This window comes from Phyllobates terribilis, unplaced genomic scaffold, assembly GCF_046119375.1.
Source record: "Phyllobates terribilis strain yellow unplaced genomic scaffold, ASM4611937v1 Scaffold_35__1_contigs__length_13245226, whole genome shotgun sequence".
Taxonomy (NCBI): domain Eukaryota; kingdom Metazoa; phylum Chordata; class Amphibia; order Anura; family Dendrobatidae; genus Phyllobates; species Phyllobates terribilis.
In genome coordinates this window covers 11,280,761-11,307,598 of record NW_027362795.1, presented here as the reverse complement: position 1 = coordinate 11,307,598, position 26,838 = coordinate 11,280,761, and the positions used below count along the sequence as shown (strand labels likewise).

At 41.0% G+C, this 26,838-nt stretch overlaps 1 protein-coding gene across 1 annotated transcript; it reads left to right on the top strand.

Moving 5' to 3' along the window:
* Positions 1 to 311: 311 nt before the first annotated feature.
* LOC141182649 (uncharacterized) lies at positions 312 to 18,985 on the top strand. Its single transcript, XM_073660811.1, has 7 exons — positions 312 to 428; positions 11,236 to 11,385; positions 11,515 to 11,694; positions 11,772 to 11,895; positions 11,979 to 12,076; positions 12,222 to 12,312; positions 16,469 to 18,985. Exons 1-7 carry the CDS (start codon positions 408 to 410, stop codon positions 17,911 to 17,913), a joined length of 2,109 nt encoding a protein of 702 aa, XP_073516912.1. The 5' UTR covers positions 312 to 407; the 3' UTR covers positions 17,914 to 18,985.
* The last annotated feature ends 7,853 nt before the right edge of the window (positions 18,986 to 26,838 follow it).

Here is a 26,838-nt window from a genome sequence, read left to right as displayed (position 1 = left end):
TTGATATATTGTGTGTCTCATATTTTAAAGGAGTGAATAATATCTTAAGATAATAACTAATACACTACAATTGTGTATAGTACGTGAAACATAATAATTTCCAAGGTGCACAATATAAAATTAGAAAGAAAACTATTCTTTTCCCAAAAATGCACCACAATAATAAATTGTCCAAACCCACAAAAAAAAACACATACAGTATGATTACATCAATAATTGTCACTAAATATTATTAATTTGATATATTAATATAAGGCCACAGGAAGTCCATAATTATCATTCTTCTTATCTCATTTTGTTTCTTTCTTTTTAGGGTCCTCAATTAACGCGGTCCACATCTGGCAGTCACTACCTCTCAGGATCTCCCTCCAATAGATGCAGCCCTCCAAACTCCACCAACCATCCTGATGTCCAACAAATACCAGCGGGTAGGAACTAGGCATAATAAAACCATAATTAAAATCACTAATAAAACGGAATTAAAAACATGCGCCACAGGATATAGAGAGAAAAAAATTGGCTATCACCAAAGGTGTATACTTTTTATACCAGGACAGGTATTCCAGTGAATTAGAAAATATTGTTTGACAGGAGGAAGATAGTACAGCTCAACGAAAGATAAGAGGCTTCAAGGGTATGGATAACCCCCCCCCCCCCCAAAAAAAAAAAGGACTAGCACCCAGATTTTATAAAAAGGCACCAAATCCAAAATGTTCATTCAATCCTTGAGGGGACAATGTACCAAGTCTAACTATCCACTTACTTTCTAGTTGCGCTAGTGCTTTACTCAAATCTCCACCCCTGATGCCCATATCGATTTGATCGATCCCTTTTATTTTCAACCCCCTAGGGTCACTATTGTGATGGAGTTTAAAGTGCCTAGGTAGAGTTCTCAGGCTAGCCACTTCATCTACTGTAACCGATTTTTCTATATCCAATACATGCTCTCTTGTTCTCACCCTAAGTTCCCGGGCTGTCAAGCCTATGTAAATTTTGGTACACGGGCATTGGGCGTAATATATTACGCTTTTTGAATTACAAGAGAGAGTTTTTCTAATTTCAAATACTTTGCTGTTATAATTACTGAAATTTTTTCCTTTGATCAGATTTTTGCAAGCCTTACATTTACCACATGTAAAGAAACCAAATTTGGATTTATCAATTACTTGTGGATATGGTCTTTTCTCATAATGACTGTGTACTAGGGAGTCCTTCAAATTTTTGGATCGTCTGGCAACCATTGAGGGATTTTGAGGTAGAATTTTTTTGCAGTGTTGGATCTGCTAACAACACACCCCAATGTTTTTTGATAATTTGAGTAAGTTCTGGCCATTGATCGTTGTAATTGGATATAAATCTTATGAAACATTGATTGTCTTCATTTTTTTCTTTTTTGCCATACAGCAGCTGTTCCCTGCTGGTATGCATTGCTCTCTTAAATCCGGTTTTTATGTTTCTATTACTGTAACCCCGGTCCTTGAAACGTCTCGTGAGATCTTGAGCCTGTTGATGGAATGATTCATTACTGGTACATATCTTTTTCAATCTCAGAAATTGCCCCGTAGGGATTCCTCTAATTGTAGAGGGGAGGTGGGAAGAGGTGCCATGTAGTAATGTATTTGTGGCAGTCGTTTTCCTATACATATCAGTCATGATGTAGCCACTAGAAGTGGCAGTAATGTGCAAATCCAAAAAGTTAACCTCTTTCCCATACTGGTAAGTAAGCTTAATGTTGAGGTCATTCTTATTCAATTGATCCACGAACCTCTCCAATCGCTTTATTGGTCCCTCCCAGATGAACCAGATATCATCGATGAACCTCATCCACCCCTGTACGAGGTGGATGTCATCGACTTCATCACTTTGAAAAATATGTTTTTCCCACGCTCGCAAAAACAGGTTTGCGTATGCAGGGGCACATGAGGCCTGGTATAAAAAGTATACACCTTTGGTGATAGCCAATTTTTTTCTCTCTATATCCTGTGGCGCATGGTTTTAATTCCTTTTTATTAGTGATTTTAATTATGGTTTTATTATGCCTAGTTCCTACCCGCTGGTATTTGTTGGACATCAGGATGGTTGGTGGAGTTTGGGGGGCTGCATCTATTGGAGGGAGATCCTGAGAGGTAGTGACTGCCAGATGTGGACCGCCTTAATTGAGGACCCTAAAAAGAAAGAAACAAAATGAGATAAGAAGAATGATAATAATGGACTTCCTGTGGCCTTATATTAATAAATCAAATTAATAATATATAGTGACAATTATTGATGTAATCATACTGTATGTGTTTTTTTTTGTGGGTTTGGACAATTTATTACTGTGGTGCATTTTTGGGAAAAGAATAGTTTTCTTTCTAATTTTATATTGTGCACCTTGGAAATTATTATGTTTCACGTACTATACACAATTGTAGTGTATTAGTTATTATCTTAAGCTATTTATTCACTCCTTTAAAATATGAGACACAATATATATCAAAATTAGTATGTGCCCCATTATACACATTTTCACACCATATTTGCTTACTATGATATTTTATATTTTTTTCATGAATCTTTTCACATTAAATTTTCACATATTTCCAACACATTCCTTGCACTCTTACATCAATTTTACTATATAAAACATATACCCATTAGATATCTCTTAAATCAAGAAGTTTATACTTATCAAGTATCAGAAGCATTCCCTAATGGATGATTGGGGTTCAACTAATTATTATATAGAAAACGCAAAAGAATGTAATGAAGGCGAGTATCTATATGCCTAAATGTATTTACGATCTCCGTTACATTGACACGCCCCTTCCAAGCTCCGCTACTCCTATATGGAGATTCCCAACAGAGAGTGCGCATGCGCACGTGAACGGGCCTGTCGGACTTCCGGTCCTGCGCAAGAGACACTTCATGCGTTCCACCGCATGCGTGTCAGCCGCAGTGACTCCGGAAGTCCTTTTTGTTTACGGGGCACCTACGTAACTAACGCATGCGCCATAATCACTCTGGTCTATAAGATTAATTACATACAGCTGGTGGGAGGAATACATAAACGGTACACCGTGCACACAAACTAACACCCCCCATTGAAGAAGCCTAAGGCGAAACGGCGGCGTCGGGGTAGACCGCAATCTCATCTCCACAGGCTGGATACTGAAATATGTAAGTACTCTCCTTAGGACCTTGTGTCTGTTAACTGTGAATCCTGAATGAATCTGTCCCTATATGCACAGTTCCCTGTTTAGGGTATTAAATCAATTGTTGCTGGCTTTATTTCCCTATCTTTCAGTCATTACTTTGTCTCAAAGATATAATGTAAAACATAACAAAAATTCACTTATTTATATACTCACAAGTATATTTATATTTATACATCTTTCAATACAGAGAGGAAAATACCTTTTTGCACTTTGTCTCTGGATTTTTTTGAATAAAGGGGTTCAACTTTTTCAACACCTTATTATTAGGGAAAGGGTGCAATAAAGACGGAATAGAATTTCTTGATACATCAGAGGAGGTAGCTTACTGTAATAATATAAGCCTCTAATGGACATTTGATTTTGTGAATTTTGAAGGTACTTGTTTTTTACAAAAGAATTCTTTTAATTATTGAAATAAAAATGATTTAATTTTAACAAATAATTGTACTCATATCTTCCTTAAAACCGGGCTCATGTAGCTTGAGTTTGTTTGTGGATAAGGTCAAATATTTGGTAGCGAGGTGGTTTGTTCCGGTGATACGAACCCGCTGTTCCCTGATAGTCATTGTCACCCCCAAGCGCGCGAGAATCTCAGTTTTTAGCTTGCCATACTCTTTGGCACCCTGCAAAGCTAAATCATAGTACACCTTTTGGGCGTACTATGCAAAGCTAAATAGGACGTACTATGCAAAGCTAAATAGGGCGTCCTGCAAAGCAAAATCTTAGTACGCCTACTAGACGTACTTCTGGGGCTCTCCCGTCAAGTATTGCGCCAGTACCTCTGTCCACTGCTCTTGCGAAAATTCCTCCCTCTCGGCGACCCTTTCAAACACCGTCAGGAAGGCCTCAACGTCAACCCCCGGGGTCATTTTCTGCAAAGCCCGTCTTACCGCCTTCTGGACATGGGAGTCATCAGTCGGGCCTGGGGTTGGAGCACTCATCCTTCCCTGGATGGCGGTTGCGAGAAGCTGCATCTGCTGCCATTGTTCCTGCAGGTGCTGCTGGATCTGCTGTAACAGCCTGTTGGCGATGCTTGCTGGCTTGCGACAGACTTCACCCAGGGCATGCAGTCCATCCTGTAGCAGTCACACGTCTCTGCTGGGAACACTGCTCGCACGTCTAACACTAATTGTGGAGGTTTTACTCACTTGGGTGCGACGGAAGGAAAACAGGAGGCATGTTCCTTTAAAAGTTCTTGTGGGTTTATTGCTTCATAAACCCAGAAGCCAAACAGCAAAGCAAATAGCCTTTAGATCAGGCAAACAAAGTAAATGTCCTTAGCAGGTCTCTGCTCAGCCAGGCCTGTGTGGCACACAAGCTGGGGTAGCGTCCAGTGTCCTGGCTTGGTCTGAAGACAAACATACACAGGAGGCCTTCTACCTCCAAACACACAGACTATGTGCCAAACAACAGCCTTCATTTTATAGGCTGTTAACCACACCCAGAGGTGAGGTATGTGGGTAGCTGGACCCACCCATTCTCTCCTAGTTACCCGTAACCCGGCTCCCAGGTGCACCAAACGATCCTCTTATTGCTTATCTGCCCTAGAGAAACACTCCGGGTTACATCACAGAGACCAGCCATCTCTGTGACACATACCTCCCATCGACTACGCAACCATTAGCCACCTTAGAATACCTTGATACATATCTGGTTTTATGATTACCCCACGGCTGATGAAAGGGAATCTGTCACCCCCTGGAACTTATCTGACCTCTACTATGGGCATACAAGTGATAGAAATGTGAATCTATACATACCTGTATGCCTCATATTAGAGGTCTGCTTGCTGAGAAATGGCTTTTTATTCAGTGAAGATTCTGATGCTTGCTGGCCGTGGGGTAGTCGGTGGAGTGGATTCCCTTTAATAAATACTCACTTAGCCCATTCTTCGTGCAGATACTAATAAATCCAGGACCTATGAGATTTTTACCATATGATAGTTGGATAGTTAGGGGTGTATCATCCATAGCAGCAGCCCACAGGGCCACTATGGTGCCCGTGAAAAAACACAGAATTTGAGCTTGGTTTAAGTTGGAATCCATGCAGCACATGAATGCATGTTTACTATGGCCATAAATCAGAAAAAAACTATAAGAAGAAAAATGATCATAAACCCTGCTGTAAATAAATAAATAAAAACCAAAAGTGCTTTTAACCCCTTTACCCCCGAGGGTGGTTTGCACATTGATGACCCGGCCAATTTTTACAATTCTGACCACTGTCACTTTATGAGGTAATTACTCTGGAACGCTTCAACGGATCCCGCTGATTCTGAGATTGTTTTTTCGTGACATATTGTACTTTATGATTGTGGTAAAATTTCTTTGATCTCACTTGCGTTTATTTGTGAAAAAATCGGAAATTTGGCGAAAATTTTGAAAATTTTGCAATGTAATTTTTATGCCCTTAAATCAAAGAGATGTCACGCAAAATAGTTAATAAATAACATTTCCCACATGTCTACTTTGCATCAGCTCAATTTTGGAACAAAAATTTTTTTTTAGTAGGGAGCTATAAGGGTTAAAAGTTGACCAGCGATTTCTCATTTTAACAACAAAATTTACAAAACCATTATTTTAGAGACCACATCACATTTGACGTGACTTTGAGGGGCCTTTATGACAGAAAATACCCAAAAGTGACACCATTCTAAAAGCTGCACTCCTCAAGGTGCTCAAAACCACATTCAAGAAGTTTATTAACCCTTCAGGTGCTTCACAGGAATTTTTGGAATGTGGAAGAAAAAAATTAACATTTAACTTTTTTCACAAAAATGTTACTTTAGACCCAAATTTTTTTTATTTTCGCAGGAGTAACTGGAAAAAATGGACCCCAAGATTTTTTGTGCAATTTCCACTGAGCACGCAGATACCCCATATCTGAGGAAAAAACACTGTTTGGGCGCACAGCAGGGTTTAGAAGGGAAGGAGCGCCATTTGACTCTTTGTAAAATTTGCTTGAATAATTAGCGGACGCCATGTTGCATTTGGGGAGCCCCTGATGTGCCTAAACAGTGGAAACCCCCCACAAGTGACACCATTTTGGAAACTAGACCCCTCATGGAACTTATCTAGATGTGTGGTGTGCACCTTGAACCCCCAGGTGCTTCACAGAAGTTTATAACATTGAGCCGTAAAAATAAAATTTTCACATTTTTCCAACAAAAATGTTTTTCAGCCCCCAATTTTGCATTTTCATAAGGGTAACAGGAGAAATTGCACCATGCATTTTGTTGTGCAATTTCTCCTGAGTAAGCCGATACCCCATATGTGGGGGAAAACCACTGTTTGGACGCACGGCAGAGTTCGGAAGGGTAGGAGCACCATTTGACTTTTTGAATGTAAAATTTGCTTGAATAATAAGCGCATGTGCCTCTGATGTGGGGGGTTTCCACTGTTTAGGCACAAGTGACACCATTTTGGAAACTAGACCCCTTAGGGTACTTATCTAGATGTGTGGTGAGCACCCTGAACCCCCAGGTGCTTCACAGAAGTTTATAACATTGAACCGTAAAAATAAAATTTTCAAATTTTTTCAACAAAAATGTTTTTCAGCCCCTTTTATTGGTTTATTTTTTTTTTTTCATAAGATTATTTATTTATGGGTACAATATATATATTTTTTTATTTTTTTTTTAAATATTTTTACAATTTTTTTTTTCACTTTCTGACATTTTTATTACTTGTTCACATTGTCCCACTATGGCACTTTCACTTTTTGCAGCCTGATCGCCTGCATGGCATAGAGAGCAGCAGCTCCCTATGCCATGCAGCCTATCAGCGCTTCACAGGGAGAAAGTTACTTTGGTCGTGCACTGCACATGACCAAAACAACTTCCTGCCTCCTGGTGACCCGGATGTTGTCATGATGACGTCGGGTCACCATGGCAACATCTGGGACCGGATTTGGACACCGGCAGAGAAAGTAAGTATCGCGCTTACCTCCTCTTGCCACCGGAATGCTGCAATCGATTTCGATCGCAGCATTTCGGGGGTTAATGTGTCGGGAGCGGTGCGGGACCGCTCCTTGCACATAACACCGAGTGTCAGCTGTGACAATCAGCTGACACTCGGCGGCGATCTCGCCCGCACCGCTTGTGCGCGGGCGAAATCGCCAGGGCGTATTAATGCGTATCAGGCCCATAAGGCCCAGGGCACAGATACGTACTAATATGCCCTGGGTCAGAAAGGGGTTAAATAAAATAGGGTTCTTAGCAACACTGTTTTTGATAAAAAATAGCATGAAAGCTATCCCACCATGGCAAGATGAACCCATTCGGAATAGTACTACTCTGTATAATATTAACTCCTTTAAAGCCCATGACGTACTAATACGCGTCTGTGCCCTGGGACTTAAGAGCCTGACCCGTATTAGTACGTCATCGCGATCGCGCGCGCACACAGGCTGTGCGGGCGCAATCGCCGCCGGGTGTCAGCTGATTGTCACAGCTGACACCCGGTACTATGTGCAAGGAGCAGTCCCACACCGCTCCCGGCACATTAACCCCCGCAATGCTGCGATCGAAGTCGATCGCAGCATTGCAGTGGCTAAGGGGAGGTGATAGCAATACTCACCTCATCTTCCGGCCTCCAGCGCTGTCTGCCGCGGCTTCCCGGGTGTTGCCATGACGACCCGATGTTGCCATGACAACATCCGGGTCACCAGACAGCAGGAAGATTTTTTGGTCATGCGCAGTGCATGACCAAACAATCTTCTCACTGTGCAGCACTGACTGCCTGCATGGCACAGGGATGGTGCTCCATCCCTATGCTATGCAGGCGATCAGAATAAAAAAGTGAAAGACCCAGAGTGGGACAAAGTAAAAAAACTCTCAGAAAGTGAAAAAAAAATGTAAAAATATAAAAAAAAAAATAAAAAAAATAATCCACCAAAAATAAAAATATAATGTACCAATCAATAAATATTATTATGAAAAAAAACCACCAAACAATAAAAGTACACATATTTGGTATCGCCGCGTCCGTAACGACCTGACCTATAAAACTGTCCCACTAGTTAACCCCTTCAGTGAACACGGTAAAAAAAAAAACTAAGCAAAAAGCAATGCTTTATCATCATACCGGCAAACAAAAAATGGAATAACGCGCGATCAAAAAGACGAATATAAATAAAAATGGTACAGCTGAAAACGTCATCTTGTCCCGCCAAAAACAAGCCGCCATACAGCTCCATCATCCGAAAAATCAAGAAGTTATAGCTCTCAGAATAAAGCGATGCAAAAAAATATTTTTTTCTATACAATAGCTTTTATTGTGCGCCAAAACATAGAAAAACTATATAAATGTGGTACCGCTGTAAACGTACTGACCCAAAGAATAAAGCTACCTTATCAATTTTACCACACGCGGAGTAGAATAAAAAAAAAAAAAAAATTCCTAAATTGTTGGTTTTTGTTTATTCTGCCTCCCAAAAGCTGGAATAGAAAGCGATCAAAAAATGTCACGTGCCTGAAAATGGCACCAATAAAAACGTCAACTCATCCCGCAAAAAAGAAGCCGTCACATGACTCTGTCGGCCAAAATATGGAAAAATTATAGCTCTCAAAATATGGCGATGCAAAAACTAGATTTTACAAAATATGTGTCTTTTAGTGTGTGACAGCTGTCAATCATAAAAACCCGATATCATTCTGGTTTCTCTGTAGTCGCACCGACCCGAAGAATAAGGTCGTCTAATCACTTATACCGCACTAGGAATGACGTAAAAAATAAACGCTAGGGCTGAGGTTGGGGTTAGGGTTGTGCTAATGTTAGGGTTGGTGTTAGGGTTGTTGTTTTTTTCAAAAGTAAAAAAAAACAAAACGATGACTATCTGGCAACTAGTGTTGAACGCAAGTGCTCGCTACTTGAGTTTGCATTGAGTATCGCGGGTGCTCGAGTCTCCGCCCCATATGCTTCGCGGCCAAAAAAAACCTCGCGGGGATTGCCTGCCGTTCACGAGCGATCCCCGCATGTTTTTTTTGGGGTGTCTAATAACCGTGAAACATGCGGGCGGGGACTCGAGCATTTCGCTTGAGCACCCGTGATACATGGTGCATACCTGAATACCCGATGCAAACTGAAGTAGCGAGCACTTGCGCTCAAGACTAATGACAACTTATTCAATATGATGACCTAATGTCATCAAATTCTGTGTCGTACCTCTGTGTTCACAATGTTCACTATACCCCTTGATAAAATCCTTGAGGGGTGTAGTTTCCAAAATGGGGTCGCTTGTGGGGGGATTTAACTATTTAGGCACATCAGGGGCTCTCCAAACGCGACATGGCGTCCGCTCTCGATTCCAGCCGATTTTGCGTTCAAAAAGTCACTCAGTGCTCCTTCCCTTCTGAACTCTGTCGTGCGCCCAAACACTGTATTTTCCCCACATATGGGGTATTTGCGTACTCAGGAGAAATTACGCAAAAGTTTTTGGGGTCCATTTTCTCCTCTAACCCTTGTGAAAATAAAAAATTTGGGGCTAAAACATCATTTTTGTGGAAAAAGTTAGATTTTTTACTTTCACGGCTCCATGTTATAAACTTCTGTAAGGGACGTGGGGGTTCAAGGTGCTCACCACACATCTAGATAAGTTCCCTGAGGGGTCTAGTTTCCAAAATGGTGTCACTTGTGGGGGGTTTCTACTGTTTAGGCACATCAGGGGCTCCACAAATGCAACATGGCGTCCGCTAATTATTCAAGCAAATTTTATATTCAAAAAATCAAATGGCGCTCCTTCCCTTCCGAACCCTGCCATGCGCCAAAACAGTGGTTTTCCCGCACATATGGGGTATCTACTTACTCAGGAGAAATTACATAACAAATTTTGGGGTCCATTTTTTCCTGTTAACCCTGCGGAAAAAAAAAAATTGGGTCTAAAGTAACATTTTTGTGAAAAAAGTTAAATGTTAATTTTTTTCTTCCACATTCCAAAAATTCCTGTGAAGCACCTGAAGGGTTAATAAAGTTCTTGAATGTGCTTTTTAGCACCTTGAGGGGTGCAGTTTTTTTGAATGGTGTCACTTTTGGGTATTTTCTGTCATAAAGACCCCTCAAAGTCACGTCAAATGTGATGTGGTCTCTAAAAAAATGGTTTTGTGAATTTTGTTGGAAAAATGAGAAATCGCTGGTCAACTTTTAACCCTTATAGCTCCCCAATAAAAAAAAATGTTGGTTCCAAAATTGTGCTGATGTAAAGTAGACATGTGGGAAATGTTATTTATTAACTATTTTGTGTGACATATCTCTCTGATTTAAGGGCATGGAAATTCAAATTTTGAAAATTGCAAAATTTTCAAAATTTTTGCCAAATTTCCATTTTTTTCACAAATAAACGCAAGTGATATCGAAGAAATTTTACCACAATCATGAAGTACAATATGTCACGAAAAAACAGTCTCAGAATCAGGGGGATCCGTTGAAGCGTTCCAGAGTAATTACCTCATAAAGTGACAGTGGTCAGAATTGTGAAAATTGGCCTGGTTATTTACGTGCAAACCACCTTGGGTTGTAAAGGGGTTAAAAACCTTACCGTGTATCAAAGCCTCAAACTTCTGTGTGTGAATCAGACATGAGATCTAATGTGATAGAAGTTTACAGTCCGGGGAAGACTGGAAACATTCATGTAGACGGCCGTTGGAGATGTAGTCGGTGAGAAATCTGGCTAAATATGTTTCTAGAGCCGTAGTAGAAGATGAAGATGTCGTCCTCATCATGAAGTAGTTATTTCCATGTCATGTGTAATGAATATCTCCTGCAGTATTACTAATGCCGATTCCAGTGTCGGTAAATGAGACGAGAATTAGCAATAAGGAAGATGAGTCTATGAGAAACGTATTCAGCTGCAGACTCCAAGGAAGAAACTGCTTGTTGTCTGTGGCCTAAAATATATAGGTTTTATTACTAGATGTAAAGAAGAAAACTAAATACTGTAAAATAATAAATCTCCTCATATGTTTCCCCTTATTATCTCCAGTAATTGTATTATTACACAGGATTTTTATGATGTGACATCTGCTCATCATCTTCTCATTCAGGTCTCTACAATATCAGATCCTCTCAGTGAAGATCTTCTATTTAAGAGAATTTTCCTTATGGACCCATCAAAGATGGATATGGATAGAGACAAGATGGCGGAGAGGATATTACACCTCACCCTAGAGATCCTCTTCCGGCTTACTGGAGAGGTGAGAGATTCTGATGACGTCACATTACATCATTCTTATCTATGGGAATAACAGATGGACAGAACTGGAGAGGTGAGGACTCTGGAAATGTCTGTAGTGAGATTTATTTATATGTATTTCCATAACCAGGATTACATATTAGTGAAGAAGACCTCTAGTGAGTGCTGTCAGGTCCATGTGTCTGAGGGATGGGAAAGACCCCTGAGCCCAATCACAGGGCCTCCATCTCACCCCTTCATACATGAGGACATCAATGACCAGAAGATCGTAGAACTCACCTACAAAATGATTGAGCTGCTGACTGGAGAGGTGACGCTGCTGGGAATGCTGGGACATTATACAGTATGAAAGGATCAGGGGGATGACTGTATCATTGTATGTGTCAGGTTCCTATAAGATGTCAGGATGTCACTGTCTATTTCTCCTTGGAGGAGTGGGAGTATTTAGAAGGACACAAAGATTTGTACAAAGACGTCATGATGGAGGTTCCCCATCCCCTCATATCACCAGGTAATAGACAGGACTAACCACACACGGCCTATAATTATCTGTATGTAAAGAATGAATTGAGTCCCTGTATGTGTTTCCCCCAGATCTATCCAGTAAGAGAACAACACCAGAGAGATGTCCCCTTCCTCTTCTTCCACTGGACTGTAAACAAGAAGATCCCAATGTTCCTCAGGATCATCAGGTAGATGGAGAGAAGGTGTCATGAGATCTCCCCTATAATGTATAAATGACTGTGAAGGTCTTGTGTGAGAACTGTGGAGATGGATTAGAGCTGATCATAGATGTGACTTCTCATCTGTCTGTGACTTTTATAATATTTGTTTCAGGGTGAAGATCTGCCCCATATTAATACTACAGAGACATATGTGAGAGGTGATGAGCGGTGTAAAGAAGAGATTCCTACATATGACTACGGAGGTGAGTAGTAATAGCCACTAAGTGCTGAGAAGTGACAGATTCTTCTCTGTCACCGGCTGTGGCTGCTTTATCGGTGATGTAGTCCGGCTGTATCAGTCGTGTGATCACCATTTTACCGCTAGACCACAACATTCTCCTCCATCCGAAAATGTTCAAATTACTTTGTGAATTGGGAAAGCCCTTTTCTAGAGAACTTACAACCTGAAGGATCCACCTACTCCCTGGGATTAGATGACCCTGACCGTTACCTTCCAAGATCGGTAAAATGCAAAGCCAAATGACAGCGTACGTAGAATGTGCTGCCAAGTGAGAAAATCACTTGAAGAAAAATTATAATGGGCCTCTGAGAGAAAGCGAAGGGTAATGATGCTGTTGGCTTCCTAGATCCGTGATATCTTATTGGATGAATCTACCTTCTCTCCCTTCTGTGCTGCTGAATGTGCTCATATGGTCCCTACAAGACCAGGTCCAGTCTTTCTGGCCAAACGTCACTTTTATGATCAACAACATTAAATGTGCAGTGAGGGACAAGTGTGAATTTCTGTACAATAACAACAGAGTTTCCCTTTATCCTGAATTTTAAATATTTTTTAAAACCAACTAACTTCATACAGGATCGTGATAAACCATACAGAAAACTTTACACCTGTGCCATGATATATCTCTAAGCTGTGCACGGCTGATGGCTGTAATATACATTTATTCACGCCTGCAGGAGATGTGGTGGCTCCAGCCCTGGTTTCATGGATTCACTCCACGTCATAAATTCCATTATGTTTTCAATCCTAAGGAATTCAGATTACTGCACAATCTCTCCTGAAATGGGGGCGCTAATACTTTCTCTACTCTTCTGGTCAGGACTCATAGTAGCTCCAATGGTCCACCATAAATGAGTGCAACTCCCATTTAGTCTTGATGCTCTCCTCTCATACATAAGTTCTTATTGCTGATGTAGCATATTTTTTTTATTCTGTCTATTTGTTTTGTGTGATTATCCTGCCTCACTTATGTGAGTCTGCAACTCCCTGGTAGTCTTTAAAAGAAGGTCTCCATTGTCTCTTCCAAATGCCCGAGGTCTAACTTTACAGGCTGTTCTGTGGTGTTAGATGGGAAGAAGAATAATCAGGTAGCCGGGTCAGAACCAGGAGGGCAGAGAACATACAAAATCAGAAGACACAGGAGTAGTCATTAAACAGGCCGGGGTCACAACAGAAACAAATACACAAGCCGGGAGCTGAGCACAGAGGACTGAACCAGAGGAGAACAAGGCTGTATCTGGCAGCTTCCGGCAATATGCTTCCAGCTTTAGTAGGGTGTGGTGCTTTCCAAATGGCTGAATCAGAGAGCAGACTACTTCAGATGGACAGCACACAACCCATACTGCCAGACTGGATCGTACTATAGGTCCCAGGCACCCTGACCAGAGTCTGTACCGCCCACAGCTTCTGGTTCCGACATCTCCTCCATTACCATCGCCGCCTGCTCAATGAATAAGGCGGCTCCTGGTGAGAGAAGCAGACGTTGCAGGAGCAGATCCCTAAGGAGATGGGACACACCATTTGCAGAAGCCTTAATATGACAAAATGTCAGAAAACCAGAGCAGTAGAAATCCCCATAAGGGGACTCCATTTTGGAAATTGTAACCCTCAGTGAATTAATCTATAGGAGCAGTGACTACTTTGACTCCACATTCTCTTACTGTAAATTAGCACACAGTGGATGTTGGAGAGTGAAAATTGCTCATTTGCCATTTTATTGCCCAACATATAGTGCCCAGATTGTGCTCCAGGAGACACACACCGTAAATTAAGTGGGATCTCCTCACTATACAACCCCTGGCAAAAATTATGGAATCACCGGGCTCGGAGGATGTTCATTCAGTTGTTTAATGTTTTTTGAAAAAAAGCAGATCACAGACATGGCACAAAACTAAAGTCATTTCAAATGGCAACTTTAGAGCTTTAAGATACACTAAAAGAAATCAAGATTAAAAAAGTGGTACTCAGTAAGGGTAATTTTTTTCAGACCAAGCAGAGGGAAAAAATTCTGGAATCACTCAATTCTGAGGAAAAAATTCTGGAATCATGAAAAACAAACACACAAAAAAAGCACTCCAATACATCGCTAGTATTTTGTTGCACCACCTCTGGCTTTAATAACAGCTTGCAGTCTCTTAGGCATGGACTTAATGAGTGACAAACAGTACTCTTCATCAATCTGGCTCCAACTTTCTCTGATTGCTGTTGCCAGATCAGCTTTGCAGGTTGGAGCCTTGTGATGGACCATTTTCTTCAACTTCCACCAAAGATTTTCAATTGGATTGAGATCCGGACTATTTGCAGGCCATGACATTGACCTTATGTGTCTTCTTTCAAGGAATGTTTTCACAGTTTTTGCTCTATGGCAGGATGCATTATCATCTTGCAAAATGATGTCATCATCCCCAAACATCCTTTCAATTGATGAGATAAGAAAAGTGTCCAAAATATCAATGTAAACTTGAGCATTTATTGAAGCTGTAATGACAGCCATCTCCCCAGTGCCTTTACCTGACATGCAGCCCCATATCATCAATGACAAACAACAACCTTGCACAGGCACCTCCATTTTGGAGGAGGTGCCTTATATAGGGGAAGTCCTCCGGGACTCTTTAGGACTGCGCGCGAGGCCCCTTTAAGAGGGATGGAGCGTGCGCGCCCTAAGCACAGTGCCCAGGAAGCTGCGCGCACCAGCAGCAGCAGGGGAGCAGGAGGACTCCGGATCGGGACCGCGGCGGTAAGGGGGTGCTACAATCACCTTGCCCAATGCAGATTCGTGATTCATCACTGAATATGACTGTCATCCAGTCATCTACAGTCCACGATTGCTTTTCCTTACCCCATTGTAACCTTGTTTTTTTCTGTTTAGGTGTTAATGATGGCTTATGTTTAGCTTTTCTGTATGTAAATCCCATTTCCTTTAGGCAGTTTCTTACAGTTCGGTCACAGACATTGACTCCAGTTTCCTCCCATTCGTTCCTCATTTGTTTTGTTGTGCATTTCCTGTTTTGGAGACATATTGCTCTAAGTTTCCGGTCTTGACTCTTTGATGTCTTCCTTGGTCTACCAGTATGTTTGCCTTAACAACCTTCCCATGTTGTTTGTATTTGGTCCAGATTTTAGACACAGCTGACTGTGAGCAACCAACATCTTTTGCAACATTGCGTGATGATTTAACTTCTTTTAAGAGTTTGATAATCCTCTCCTTTATTTTAATTGACATCTCTCGTGTTGGAGCCATGATTCATGTCAGTCCACTTGGTGCAACAGCTCTCCAAGGTGTGATCACTCCTTTTTAGATGCAAACTAACGAGCAGATCTAATTTGATGCGGGTGTTAGTTTTGGAAATGAAAATTGACGGTGTGATTCCATAATTTTTTCCTCAGAATTGAGTGATTCCATAATTTTTTCCCTCTGCTTGGTCTGAAAAAAATTACCCTTACTGAGTACCACATTTTTAATCTTGATTTCTTTTAGTGTTTCTTAAAGCCCTAAAGTTACCATTTGAAATGACTTTAGTTTTGTGCCATGTCTGTGATCTGCTTTTTTTCAACAACATTAAACAACTGAATGAACATCCTCCGAGCCCGGTGATTCCATAATTTTTGCCAGGGGTTGTAGTAATGCCAAATACATGGATGCTAAATGTGGTTTGGGCACACTGCAAGGCTCAGAAGTGAGAGGGAGATTTGACTTTGGGAGGGTGGATATTACTGTATTAGTTTATGGAAGCCATGTTGCTTTTCAAAAGCCTTTGAGCCACTAATAATGTGGAAACCTCTGTTTTTCCACTGACAGATGATGGACCTGAGTGGGGGCTTGTTTTTTTGTGAGATGAGTAGAAGTTTTTATTGATATTATTTTCCCCTACATAACATTGTTTGGTGACTTTTTATTCCATATTTGGGAGGCAGAATGAACAAACAGTTGAACACCACGCTCTACTGGTTCATCCTATGAGGTTTTATTAGACTGTGACCTGTCATTGTCTTGGTGAATAGTTCAGTTTTTTACATACTGTAGCTTGCAATTTTTACAGACAGTTTAAGTAGAAATGCTCAAAAATATAAAACTCAAGGATATTTTATTCAAAAGTAATAATTGGTTTTATTCTTAGCAGATGACTGTACCAGGAAATCAGAGGGACAGCTGACATCTTCAGTTTTTAAATCAGATGATCTTGAGATCCCACAGGATACAATTGAAATGAATGCCATTACTGCAGATATACCATTATCCCTTCACAGCAAAGATCTGTCATCTGATCCTTTGAAACAGGTCCTGTCTTCTGATTCATTACCGACTACTAAGGAAAATCAAAGTCACAAAATAAGCATTAAAAAGCGAACTGCTCCTAAAGCAAAGAAGCCATTTTCACATTCAGAATATGGAAATAGTTTTCCCCTTGAAAAATCTTTTCTTAAAGATCAAAAAATCCACACAGAAGAGAATAGATTTTCTTTTTCCAAGTGTAGGAAAAGTCTTAACCAGAAATCAGATCTTGTTAGTCACCAGAGAACTCATACAGTGGAGAAGCCATTTTCATGTTCAGAATGTGGAAAATGTTTTAACCGGAAAGCGCATCTTGATAGCCACCAGAGAACCCACACAGGGGAGAAGCCTTTTTCCTGTTCAGAATGTGGGAAACGTTTTAAACAGAAATCAGATCTTGCTATTCACCAGAGAACGCACACAGGGGAGAAGCCTTTTTCTTGTTCAGAATGTGGGAAATGTTTTAACCGGAAATCAGTTTTTGTTAGTCACCAGAGAACCCACACAGGGGAGAAGCCTTTTTCCTGTTCAGAATGTGGGAAACGTTTTAAACAGAAATCAGATCTTGCTATTCACCAGAGAACGCACACAGGGGAGAAGCCTTTTTCTTGTTCAGAATGTGGGAAATATTTTAACCATAAATGGAATCTTATGATACACCAAAGAACTCACACAGGGGAGAAGCCTTTTTCCTGTTCAGAATGTGGGAAATATTTTAACCATAAATGGAATCTTATGATACACCAAAGAACTCACACAGGGGAGAAGCCGTATTCATGTTCAGAATGTGGGAAATGTTTTAACCAGAAATCAGATTTGGTTAAGCACCAGAGAACCCACACAGGGACGAAGCCTTTTTCCTGTTCAGAATGTGGGAAATATTTTAACCATAAATGGAATCTTATGATACACCAAAGAAGTCACACAGGGGAGAAGCCTTTTTCCTGTTCAGAATGTGGGAAATGTTTTAACCAGAAATCAGATTTGGTTAAGCACCAGAGAACTCACACAGGGGAGAAGCCTTTTTCATGTTCAGAATGTGCAAAATGTTTTAACCAGAAATCAGATTTGGTTACGCACCAGAGAAACCACACAGGGGAGAAGCCTTTTTCCTGTTCAGAATGTGGGAAATATTTTAACCATAAATGGAATCTTATGATACACCAAAGAACTCACACAGGGGAGAAGCCGTATTCATGTTCAGAATGTGGAAACTGTTTTGTGAAGAGATCCTCTCTTCTTAGTCACCAGAGCAGTCACGCAGGAGAGAAGCCTTTTTCATGTTCTTAATGTGGGAAATGTTTTACACTATAATCAACTCTTAATAAACATCAGCTTAATAAACATCAGAGTGTCACCATTCCTCCGCTCAGAGTGTCTTGGACGCTGTGACTGATACCTCAGTCGTTCATTCTGGTGCGGGGTGTGCTCAGCTGTCGGTGCTTTGATGGACAGCTCAGCTGTCCAATCTGAGTTTGAGAGGTGCTGAGCTTCCTTCAGGTGTTCACTTTTCCTGGTGATTACCCATTTACTTAGCTGAGCTCTATTTCTCAGACCTCTGCCAGACTTACCATCTGCTCAGTGGTTTGTCTTGTATTTCAATGCTCTGATTGTTTATCCTTTGCTGTCTGACCTTGGACGTAGTTCTGACAATTTCTTTGTCTAGCCTATTTGCTCTGATCCGCTATCTTCCTGGTATTCTGACCTCAGATCATGACTTGACTTCACCTTTGTCTTTTCACTTTAGTTTTCTATGTGCTTTCTTGGTATTTGACCTTAGAATGTTTGACTACCGTGCCTCACTGCCTGTCCATGAGTGACATTACTTCTGGCCGATACTTTTTTTCTCCCACCAATGGATCCAGTTCGTACACTCTGTGATCACTTGGAAAATTTGACCCAGATGGTCCAGGAACTGGCACAAACCGATAGTATGTGGAAAGGAAAGAAAAGTTGAAAATCTGTGCTGCTAGTAGATAACAGTAAATCCAGTTCCACACTAGAATAATATGCTTTTTTTTTATTGTCTAAGCATTTTGAAGAAGCATACTAGCGACTCATGACAAATAAACATATGCCAAGTGACAGAACGCAGCCATATACAGTATATACACAGGTGAATTTGAAAAAATGTGTAGCCAAAAAAGAACACATGATATGTGAAAGTTCATCTTGGACAGTTTAACATTGTAAATAATTTAAGAAGAAATGATAAAAGATTTCAAAATATATAATTACATATTGTTTATAAGATGAATGAAATTGAGAAAATAATAATAAAATGCACGTTTGTGGTGATAAGTTTCATCCAAAAATAAATATAGCATGATGTAAAAATATCAGTAAGTAGGTCGGACTAGAAGTCACAGAATCAAAGTATCAAAATCGGTGTGAGTGTTGTGATGTTGGCGTGCCACGGAGAAGAGTGAATGAACCAGAGGATTAAAAAAGAAGGGGGGTTGGGATAGAGCCTATTGATGGGTGAGCATTAAAATGCTTGGGTGCTCATTGCTCGGATCGAGCAAATCATAATGCTCGGGCACTCGACCCGAGCAACGAGCCCAATATGTCAATGGGAAACTCGAGTATTTTTTAGGCGGTCCCCCCTCCCCCAGAGGTCTGGAGGGGGCCTAAAAATTGGCCAAATCGATGGGAACAGTGCTCAAATGATATGGGAACAGCATGGGCAAGACCCCTGGAAGCATCTCTGACTCCCAGGCCACTGCTGTGAACAATGTTGTCAGAGTATTACGCTACTTTTACAGACTCACAATAAAACATACAAAAATGAATCCAAAATGAATTTTCCTGGAAAAAATGTTAAGGAACATTCTTTCTAGGGTAATGACTTGTATATAATGCAAAATAAATAACCAAAAACAAAAATGCTCCTCAACACCTTGGGCTATGTTTACACGTACTGTTTTTGATGCGTTTTTCACTTTTGCATTGCCTTCAACGGTGAAAACTATATTCACCGGTAAATGTCATTTTAACATTTTACTACCTTATCTGGTCATGTGGTTTTGAGACTTGATCAGACACATCCTGTTTTATTTATGAAGGAGGGACTGTGAAAGTCACAAAGCCTATTTTTACAAGGCCATCAGCCGGCCTTTACTATTGTTAGAGGGCCAGCAGTCGTCCCTCACTATTGTTAGAGGGCCGTCAGACGGCTATGCTCTGTTGTTCCCATTATTGAGGAGTGGGTCTGCTATAGTGCTAATACCCATGCAGTGACTGCAAGGGCTGTCAAAAAATTGGACGCACTCCAATACCCCTTTAAAGAGACTTAGAGGAGGTCCTCATTAAAAAAATTGTTCCTATGGGCATCATAAACAACACTCTTAAGAAAAATTATGAGGGTGTTGCATCACGTTCACCCTGGTGATATGGTGGTGGAGAAGGAGGAGGATAACATAAAATGGACAAAATCAGGAAGCGAATACCCATGTCTGGGTGTGAAGAGGTGCATGGAAGTAGACCCCCCCAAATAAACGCTGGGTTTGACTTTATGTTCCACTGCTATCATCCGGTGGTGTTGAGAAGTCCGGCCCAATCCAGCTTTTGTTCATTTTTATAAGAGTTAGCCTGTCAGCATTTTCAGTTGACAAACGGATGCACCAATCAGTTATAATGCCCCCGGCGGCACTTAAAACCCGCTCTGACAAAACGCTAACGGCAGGGCAGGCCAGGACCTCCAAGGCGTAGAGAGCCAGTTCATGTCACATGTCCAGCTTGGATACCCAATATTAATAAGGCACAGAGGAATCACGGAGGAGGTTGGTATGGTCGGCAAGGTACTCCTTCAGCATCTTCCAAAAATGTTCCCTCATTTGTCAGAGTACTCCGTGCATTAGGACCTGGGCGCTGGGAGGGTCTGAGAAAACTGTCCCACACCTTTGACAGTGTTCCCCTGCCTCTGCTGGATTGGATTTGTGTCTCTCTCTCCTGTACTCCTTGGTTGTCCAACGAACTGTGACCTCTGCCCCCAGCGTTTTCAGATAGGAATTTTTTTAATAATTCCTAAACAAGGGCCTTCTGGTACTGCAACATTTTATTACACCTCTCCGCCACAGGAAGGAGAGTTAGCAAGTTCTCCTTGTAGCGTGGGTCTTGAAGTGTGGCCAACCTGTAATTACTGTCATCCAAAATGCATACAACGCAAAGGGTCACGGGAAAGGCCGCGGAACATAAACTCAGCCATGTGTGCCAGACTGCCAACATGCAAGACTTCCCTGTTCTGACCAAAAGGACAACTGTCCATGCTCTCCTCCTCCTCCTTTTGGTCCTCCTCCTCGTTCTCCCTCTCCTCAGGCCATCCACGCTGAACAGACTATATGAATGTTGTATGGGTATTACCATCTGTAGCGCAGGAAACCAGCTCCTGTTCCTCCTCCTTTTCCTCCTCATTATCACCCAATCCGCATTGAGATGAGATGAGGCTGGGCTGTGTGGCATCAGCCTGCACAGTTCCTTGCTCCATCTCATCATGCTCCGCCTGCAATGCCTATCCATCGCCCCTTCCCTGGCTATTAATATCGGCCCACAGCTGTCTGTTTAGCCTTTACTGGTTAGATTTTATAGGGGGAGCCTATGTCAATTTTTTTCTGGGGTCCTCCTGTAAACTATGTATCTATTATCCATTTATCTATCAATCTATTATCCATCTAGCAGTCTATCTTTCTAGTAGTCTATATGTCTATCTATCATCTATATATCTATTACTTATCTATCTATATAACTATCTATCCATCTACCGATAGACTGATAGATAATCGATAGATAGATATATGGATAGATAGATAGATAGATATATGGATGGATAGCTAGATAGATAGATAGATAGATGAATATATGGATAGATAAATAAACACAGATACATAGATAATAAATAGATATATGGATAAATAGATAGAATAATAGATAATTAGATAGGTCGATAGATAATAGATATATGGATAGATAGATCATAGATAAATAATAGATAGATACATATAATAGATTAGATAGGTCGATAGCTAATACATAAATAAATATATACATGGACAGATAGATATATGGATAAATAGATATATGGATAGATAAATAGATTAATAGATATATGGATAGATAGATATATTGATAGATAATAGATATAGGGATAGATAGATAATACATAGATATATGGATAGATAATAGATAATAAATCGATAGATACAGATAGATAAATGGATAGATAAATAGATATATAGCCCCCACACGGTGTAATGCTCCCCTTATGTCATTTATGTAGTATGTATGATGCCCCCCCACAGTGTAATGCCTCCATTATGCCCCTTATGCAGGATGTATGATGCCCCCACAGTGTAATGCCCCCATTATGCCTCTTGTGCAGTATGTATGATGCCCCCACACAGTGTAATGCCCCCATTATGCCCCTTATGCAGGATGTATGATGCCCCCACACAGTGTAATGCCCCCATTATGCCCCTTATGCAGGATGTATGATGCCCCCATTATGCCCCTTATGCAGGATGTATGATGCCCCCACACAGTGTATTGCCCCCATTATGCTCCTTATGCAGGATGTATGATGCCCCCACACAGTGTAATGCCCCCATTATGCCCCTTATGCAGGATGTATGATGCCCCCACACAGTGTAATGCCCCCATTATGCCCCTTATGCAGTATGTATGATGCCCCCACACAGTGTAATGTTCCCACAGTACTGGGATATTGAGACGTGCTGGCGCCTCTTCTTCTAGAAGTTTTCCAACAAAACTATGAGGGAGATTGTCTCCCAAACTCCTTCTATGAAGCAAATATAATAGTACTTAAAAAAAGAAGGAAAAGATCCGTTAGAGTGTGGGTAAAATTTTCACAAAGATTCTAGTCGTTAGGCTAAACTCAATAATATTGGAAATAATACATTCAGACCAAGCGGGCTTTATGAAAGAGTACGTCCATAAATATTAGAAGAGTTCAATTGGTTTTACAATACAGTTCCATGGTACCTGATAATGAATGGTCTACACTGTGTGCAGAATTATTAGGCAAGTTGTATTTTAGAGGTTTATTTTTATTATTGATCAACAACTATGTTCTCAATCAACCCAAAAGACTCCTAAATATCCAAGCTTAATATTTTTGGAAGTTGGAGTGGTTTTTTTTAGATTTGGCTATCTTAGGAGGATATCTGTTTGTGCAGGTAACTATTACTGTGCAGAATTATTAGGCAACTTAATAAAAAACTATAATCCCATCTCACTTGTTTATTTTCACCAGGTAAACCAATATCAGTGCACAAAATTTAGAAATAAACATTTCTGACATGCAAAAACAAAAACAAAAAAAATTAGTGATCAATATAGCCACCTTTCTTTATGATGACACTCGACAGGCTTCCATCCATAGATTGTCAGTTGCTTGATCTGTTTTCGATCAACATTGCATGCAGCAGCCACCACAGCCTCCCAGACACTGCTCCGAGAGGTGTACTGTTTTCCCTCCCTGTAGATCTCACATTTTATGATGGACCACAGGTTCTCCATGGGGTTCAGATCAGGTGAACAAGGGGGCCATGTCATTATTTTTTCTTCTTTTAGACCTTTACTGCCCAGCCACGCTGTGGAGTAGTTGGATGCATGTGATGGAGCATTGTCCTGCATGAAAATCATGTTTTTCTTGAACGATACTGACTTCTTCCTATACCACTGCTTGAAGAAGTTGTCTTCCAGAAACTGGCAGTAGGTCTGGGAGTTGAGCTTCACTCCATCCTCAACCCGAAAAGGTCCCACAAGTTTATCTTTGATGATACCAGCCCATACCAGTACCCCACCTCCACCTTGCTGGCATCTGAGTCGGAGTGGAGCTCTCTGCCCTTTACTGATCCAGCCTCTGGCCCATCCAGGGGAGGAGTCCTGAGGAGATAATTTGCATATTCCCACTGCATTTTGGGGTAAGTGAAGAGTCTCCGCGAGCTCAAAGAACACTGGATTTTGGCTGTTGGAGCTGAAAAGAGGACATCGGTAAACCAGGGGAGGAGTCCTGAGGAGATAATTTGCATATTCCCACTGCATTTTGGGGTAAGTGAAGAGTCTCCGCGAGCTCAAAGAACACTGGATTTTAGCTGTTGGAGCTGAAAAGAGGACATCGGTAAACCAGGGGAGGAGTCCTGAGGAGATAATTTGCATATTCCCACTGCATTTTGGGGTAAGTGAAGAGTCTCCGCGAGCTCAAAGAACACTGGATTTTGGCTGTTGGAGCTGAAAAGAGGACATCGGTAAACCAGGGGAGGAGTCCTGAGGAGATAATTTGCATATTCCCACTGCATTTTGGGGTAAGTGAAGAGTCTCCGCGAGCTCAAAGAACACTGGATTTTGGCTGTTGGAGCTGAAAAGAGGACATCGGTAAACCGCATTTTGAAGCTTTTTTTTTAAGCTTTTTTCACTGTTTTCAGAACATTAACAATAAGAACATGGAAGAGTCCAGGAGCCATTTGGTGAGCTGCATATCCTGCTACATGTTCACAGACTTGCCAGTGGAAAAGCCAAACTTCACATGCCAGAAATGCAAGCTTGTGTCCCTGTTGGAGGAAAAGTTGCGAAATCTAGAAGAGAGGTTAACTACCTTGAAAATCATTAAGGAAGGTGAAGAGTTCTTAGACAGAGCAGAATTATCTTTTCATGATTCAGAAAGAGAAGAAATTCGAACTGCACCTGACGAAACAGAGGAATGGAAGCATGTGACCCACAGAAGCAGGAGGATCGAGAGGCAGTCAGCACCCATACTGCTCAGGAACCAGTACCAGGCTCTCACGCAGGAGAACCATGAAGAAATACAGCAAAATAAGACTTTGCCAGCAATGAATAACCTTGTAAGCCCTCAGAATCCTCCTGGATGGAGAAAGAAGAATGTTGTGAAGAAAAAACGGAGAGTGGTGGTCATGGGGGATTCCCTGTTAAGAGGAACAGAGGCCGCTATCTGCAGACCAGACATAACCTCAAGAGAAATGTGCTGTCTTCCAGGAGCAAAAATTAAAGATGTGTCTGACAGGATATCAAGACTCTTCAGACCTACAGATCACTACCCATTCCTGCTAATACATGTGGGGACAAATGACACCGCAAGAAAGGACCTGGAAACCATCTGCAGTGACTTTGAAGACTTAGGCAAGAAAGTGAAAGAATTGGGAGCGCAGGTGGTCTTCTCATCCATCGTCCCAGTGGATGGCCATGGAACAATGAGGTGGAATAAGATTCTACAGGTGAACAACTGGCTACGTCGATGGTGCCGTCAACAAGGATTTGGATTTCTGGATCACGGAATGAATTACCTATACGATGGACTACTTGCTAGAGATGGGGTGCACCTTACGAAGACTGGAAAACATGTATTTGGAAGTCGCCTTGCTACACTCATCAGAAGAGCTTTAAACTAGAACAATGTGGGAAGGGAAGCAAAAGGCCAGAAAAAGCCAGACAGCTGACAAATACTATTGAGATCTCTGCTACTGGAAGTGGAAAAGAAGAACAAAGACAAAACAATTTAAATAATAAAAATATGGGAGGAAGAGAAACCAATCACAAACTAAAATGTTTTTATACAAATGCACAAAGCATGGGCAACAAACAAGGAGAATTGGAACTACTAATGCAGGAAAAGGAATATGATGTCATTGGAATCACTGAAACTTGGTGGGACGATACACATGATTGGAATAAAAGGCTAAAAGGATACAACTTATTTGCAAGAAACAGACTTGATAAACGAGGAGGAGGTGTTGCATTGTATGTTAGAAAAGCGTATATCTGCACAGAGATTGAAGCAGAGACTGGGAGTTCTGTGGAAACTGTTTGGGTAAGAATACAAGGAGAGAACAACGGAAAGGACACCATTGTAGGCATTTACTACAGGCCACCTGGGCAAGCTGAAGATATGGATGAACTCTTTATGTATCAAATGACCAAGTTCTCCAAAAAATATGACGTAGTGGTCATGGGAGATTTCAACTATCCAGACATTTGTTGGGAATCTCTCTCAAGTAAAACTAACAGGTCAAGCAAATTCTTATCCTCTCTTGCTGACAACTTTATCTTCCAAAAGGTAGGGGAGAAAACAAGGGGATCTGCTACTTTGGATCTAATCCTTATAAACAGGGAGGAAATGGTTGAGGAGGTAAAGGTGGCTGGGACCCTAGGAGGCAGCGATCATGCTATTATAGAATTTTGGATAACTAGAGGAGGAAGACATGTGAAGACTCAAACTTCAAGGTTAGATTTTAGAAAGGCAGATTTTAAGAGACTCAGAAAGAGAATAGGAGGGATCCAATGGCTGGATGTCCTTAAGGACAAAAATGTCCAGGAAGGATGGGAAATTTTTAAAAATGAGATTCTCAAAGCACAATCGTTAACAATCCCGAAAAGTAGGAAGAATGGGAAGCATTTAAGGAAACCAGGATGGATGAACACAGAACTTAAACACATGCTAAAAAGAAAGAAAGAAATGTTTATTAAATGGAAAGAGGGAGGCATATCTAAAGAAGATTATAATGCAGTCTGCAGATCCTGCAGGGCACGTATCAGGTTAGCTAAAGCTGACAATGAATTAAGGCTTGCAAGAGATGTCAAAAGCAATAAAAAAGGATTTTGGGGGTATGTCAAAAGTAAAAGAAAAGTCAAAGATGCTATAGGATTTTTACAGGATGAAAATGGAGAAATGGTAAGAGATGATGTTGAGAAGGCCGAACTTTTTAATTCCTATTTTGCATCTGTTTTCTCTCAGAAAGAAAATGTAACATCAACTGATCTTCACTGTCCTTTTAAAGGAATAGAGGAATCCAAGTTATCTGTAAACAGAAAGATTGTGAGGGAATATTTAGCTAACATAAATGAGTTCAAGTCTCCAGGTCCAGATGAATTACACCCCAGAGTACTGAAGGAGATCGTAGAAGGAATTTTAGAGCCACTCTCCATAATCTTTGAATATTCTTGGAGAACAGAAGTCCCAGAAGACTGGAGAAGAGCAAATGTTGTTCCTATCTTCAAAAAGGGGAAGAAGATGGACCCAGGGAACTATAGGCCGGTGAGTCTGACTTCTATACCAGGAAAGATCTTTGAACAAATTATTAAACAACATGTATGTAAGTACATGGATAAGAATGAAGTGATTAACCAGAGTCAGCATGGGTTTGTAACTAACAAGTCATGTCAGACTAACTTAATTTCCTTCTA

Excerpts from the sequence above, each read along its gene's own strand:
- LOC141182649 (XM_073660811.1), top strand. The coding sequence starts at position 408 with ATGTCCAACAAATACCAGCGG. Across the intron at positions 11,896-11,978 it reads CCATCCCCTCATATCACCAG|ATCTATCCAGTAAGAGAACA; the intron begins GTAATAGACAGG and ends TGTTTCCCCCAG. Across the intron at positions 12,313-16,468 it reads TCCTACATATGACTACGGAG|CAGATGACTGTACCAGGAAA; the intron begins GTGAGTAGTAAT and ends TTTTATTCTTAG.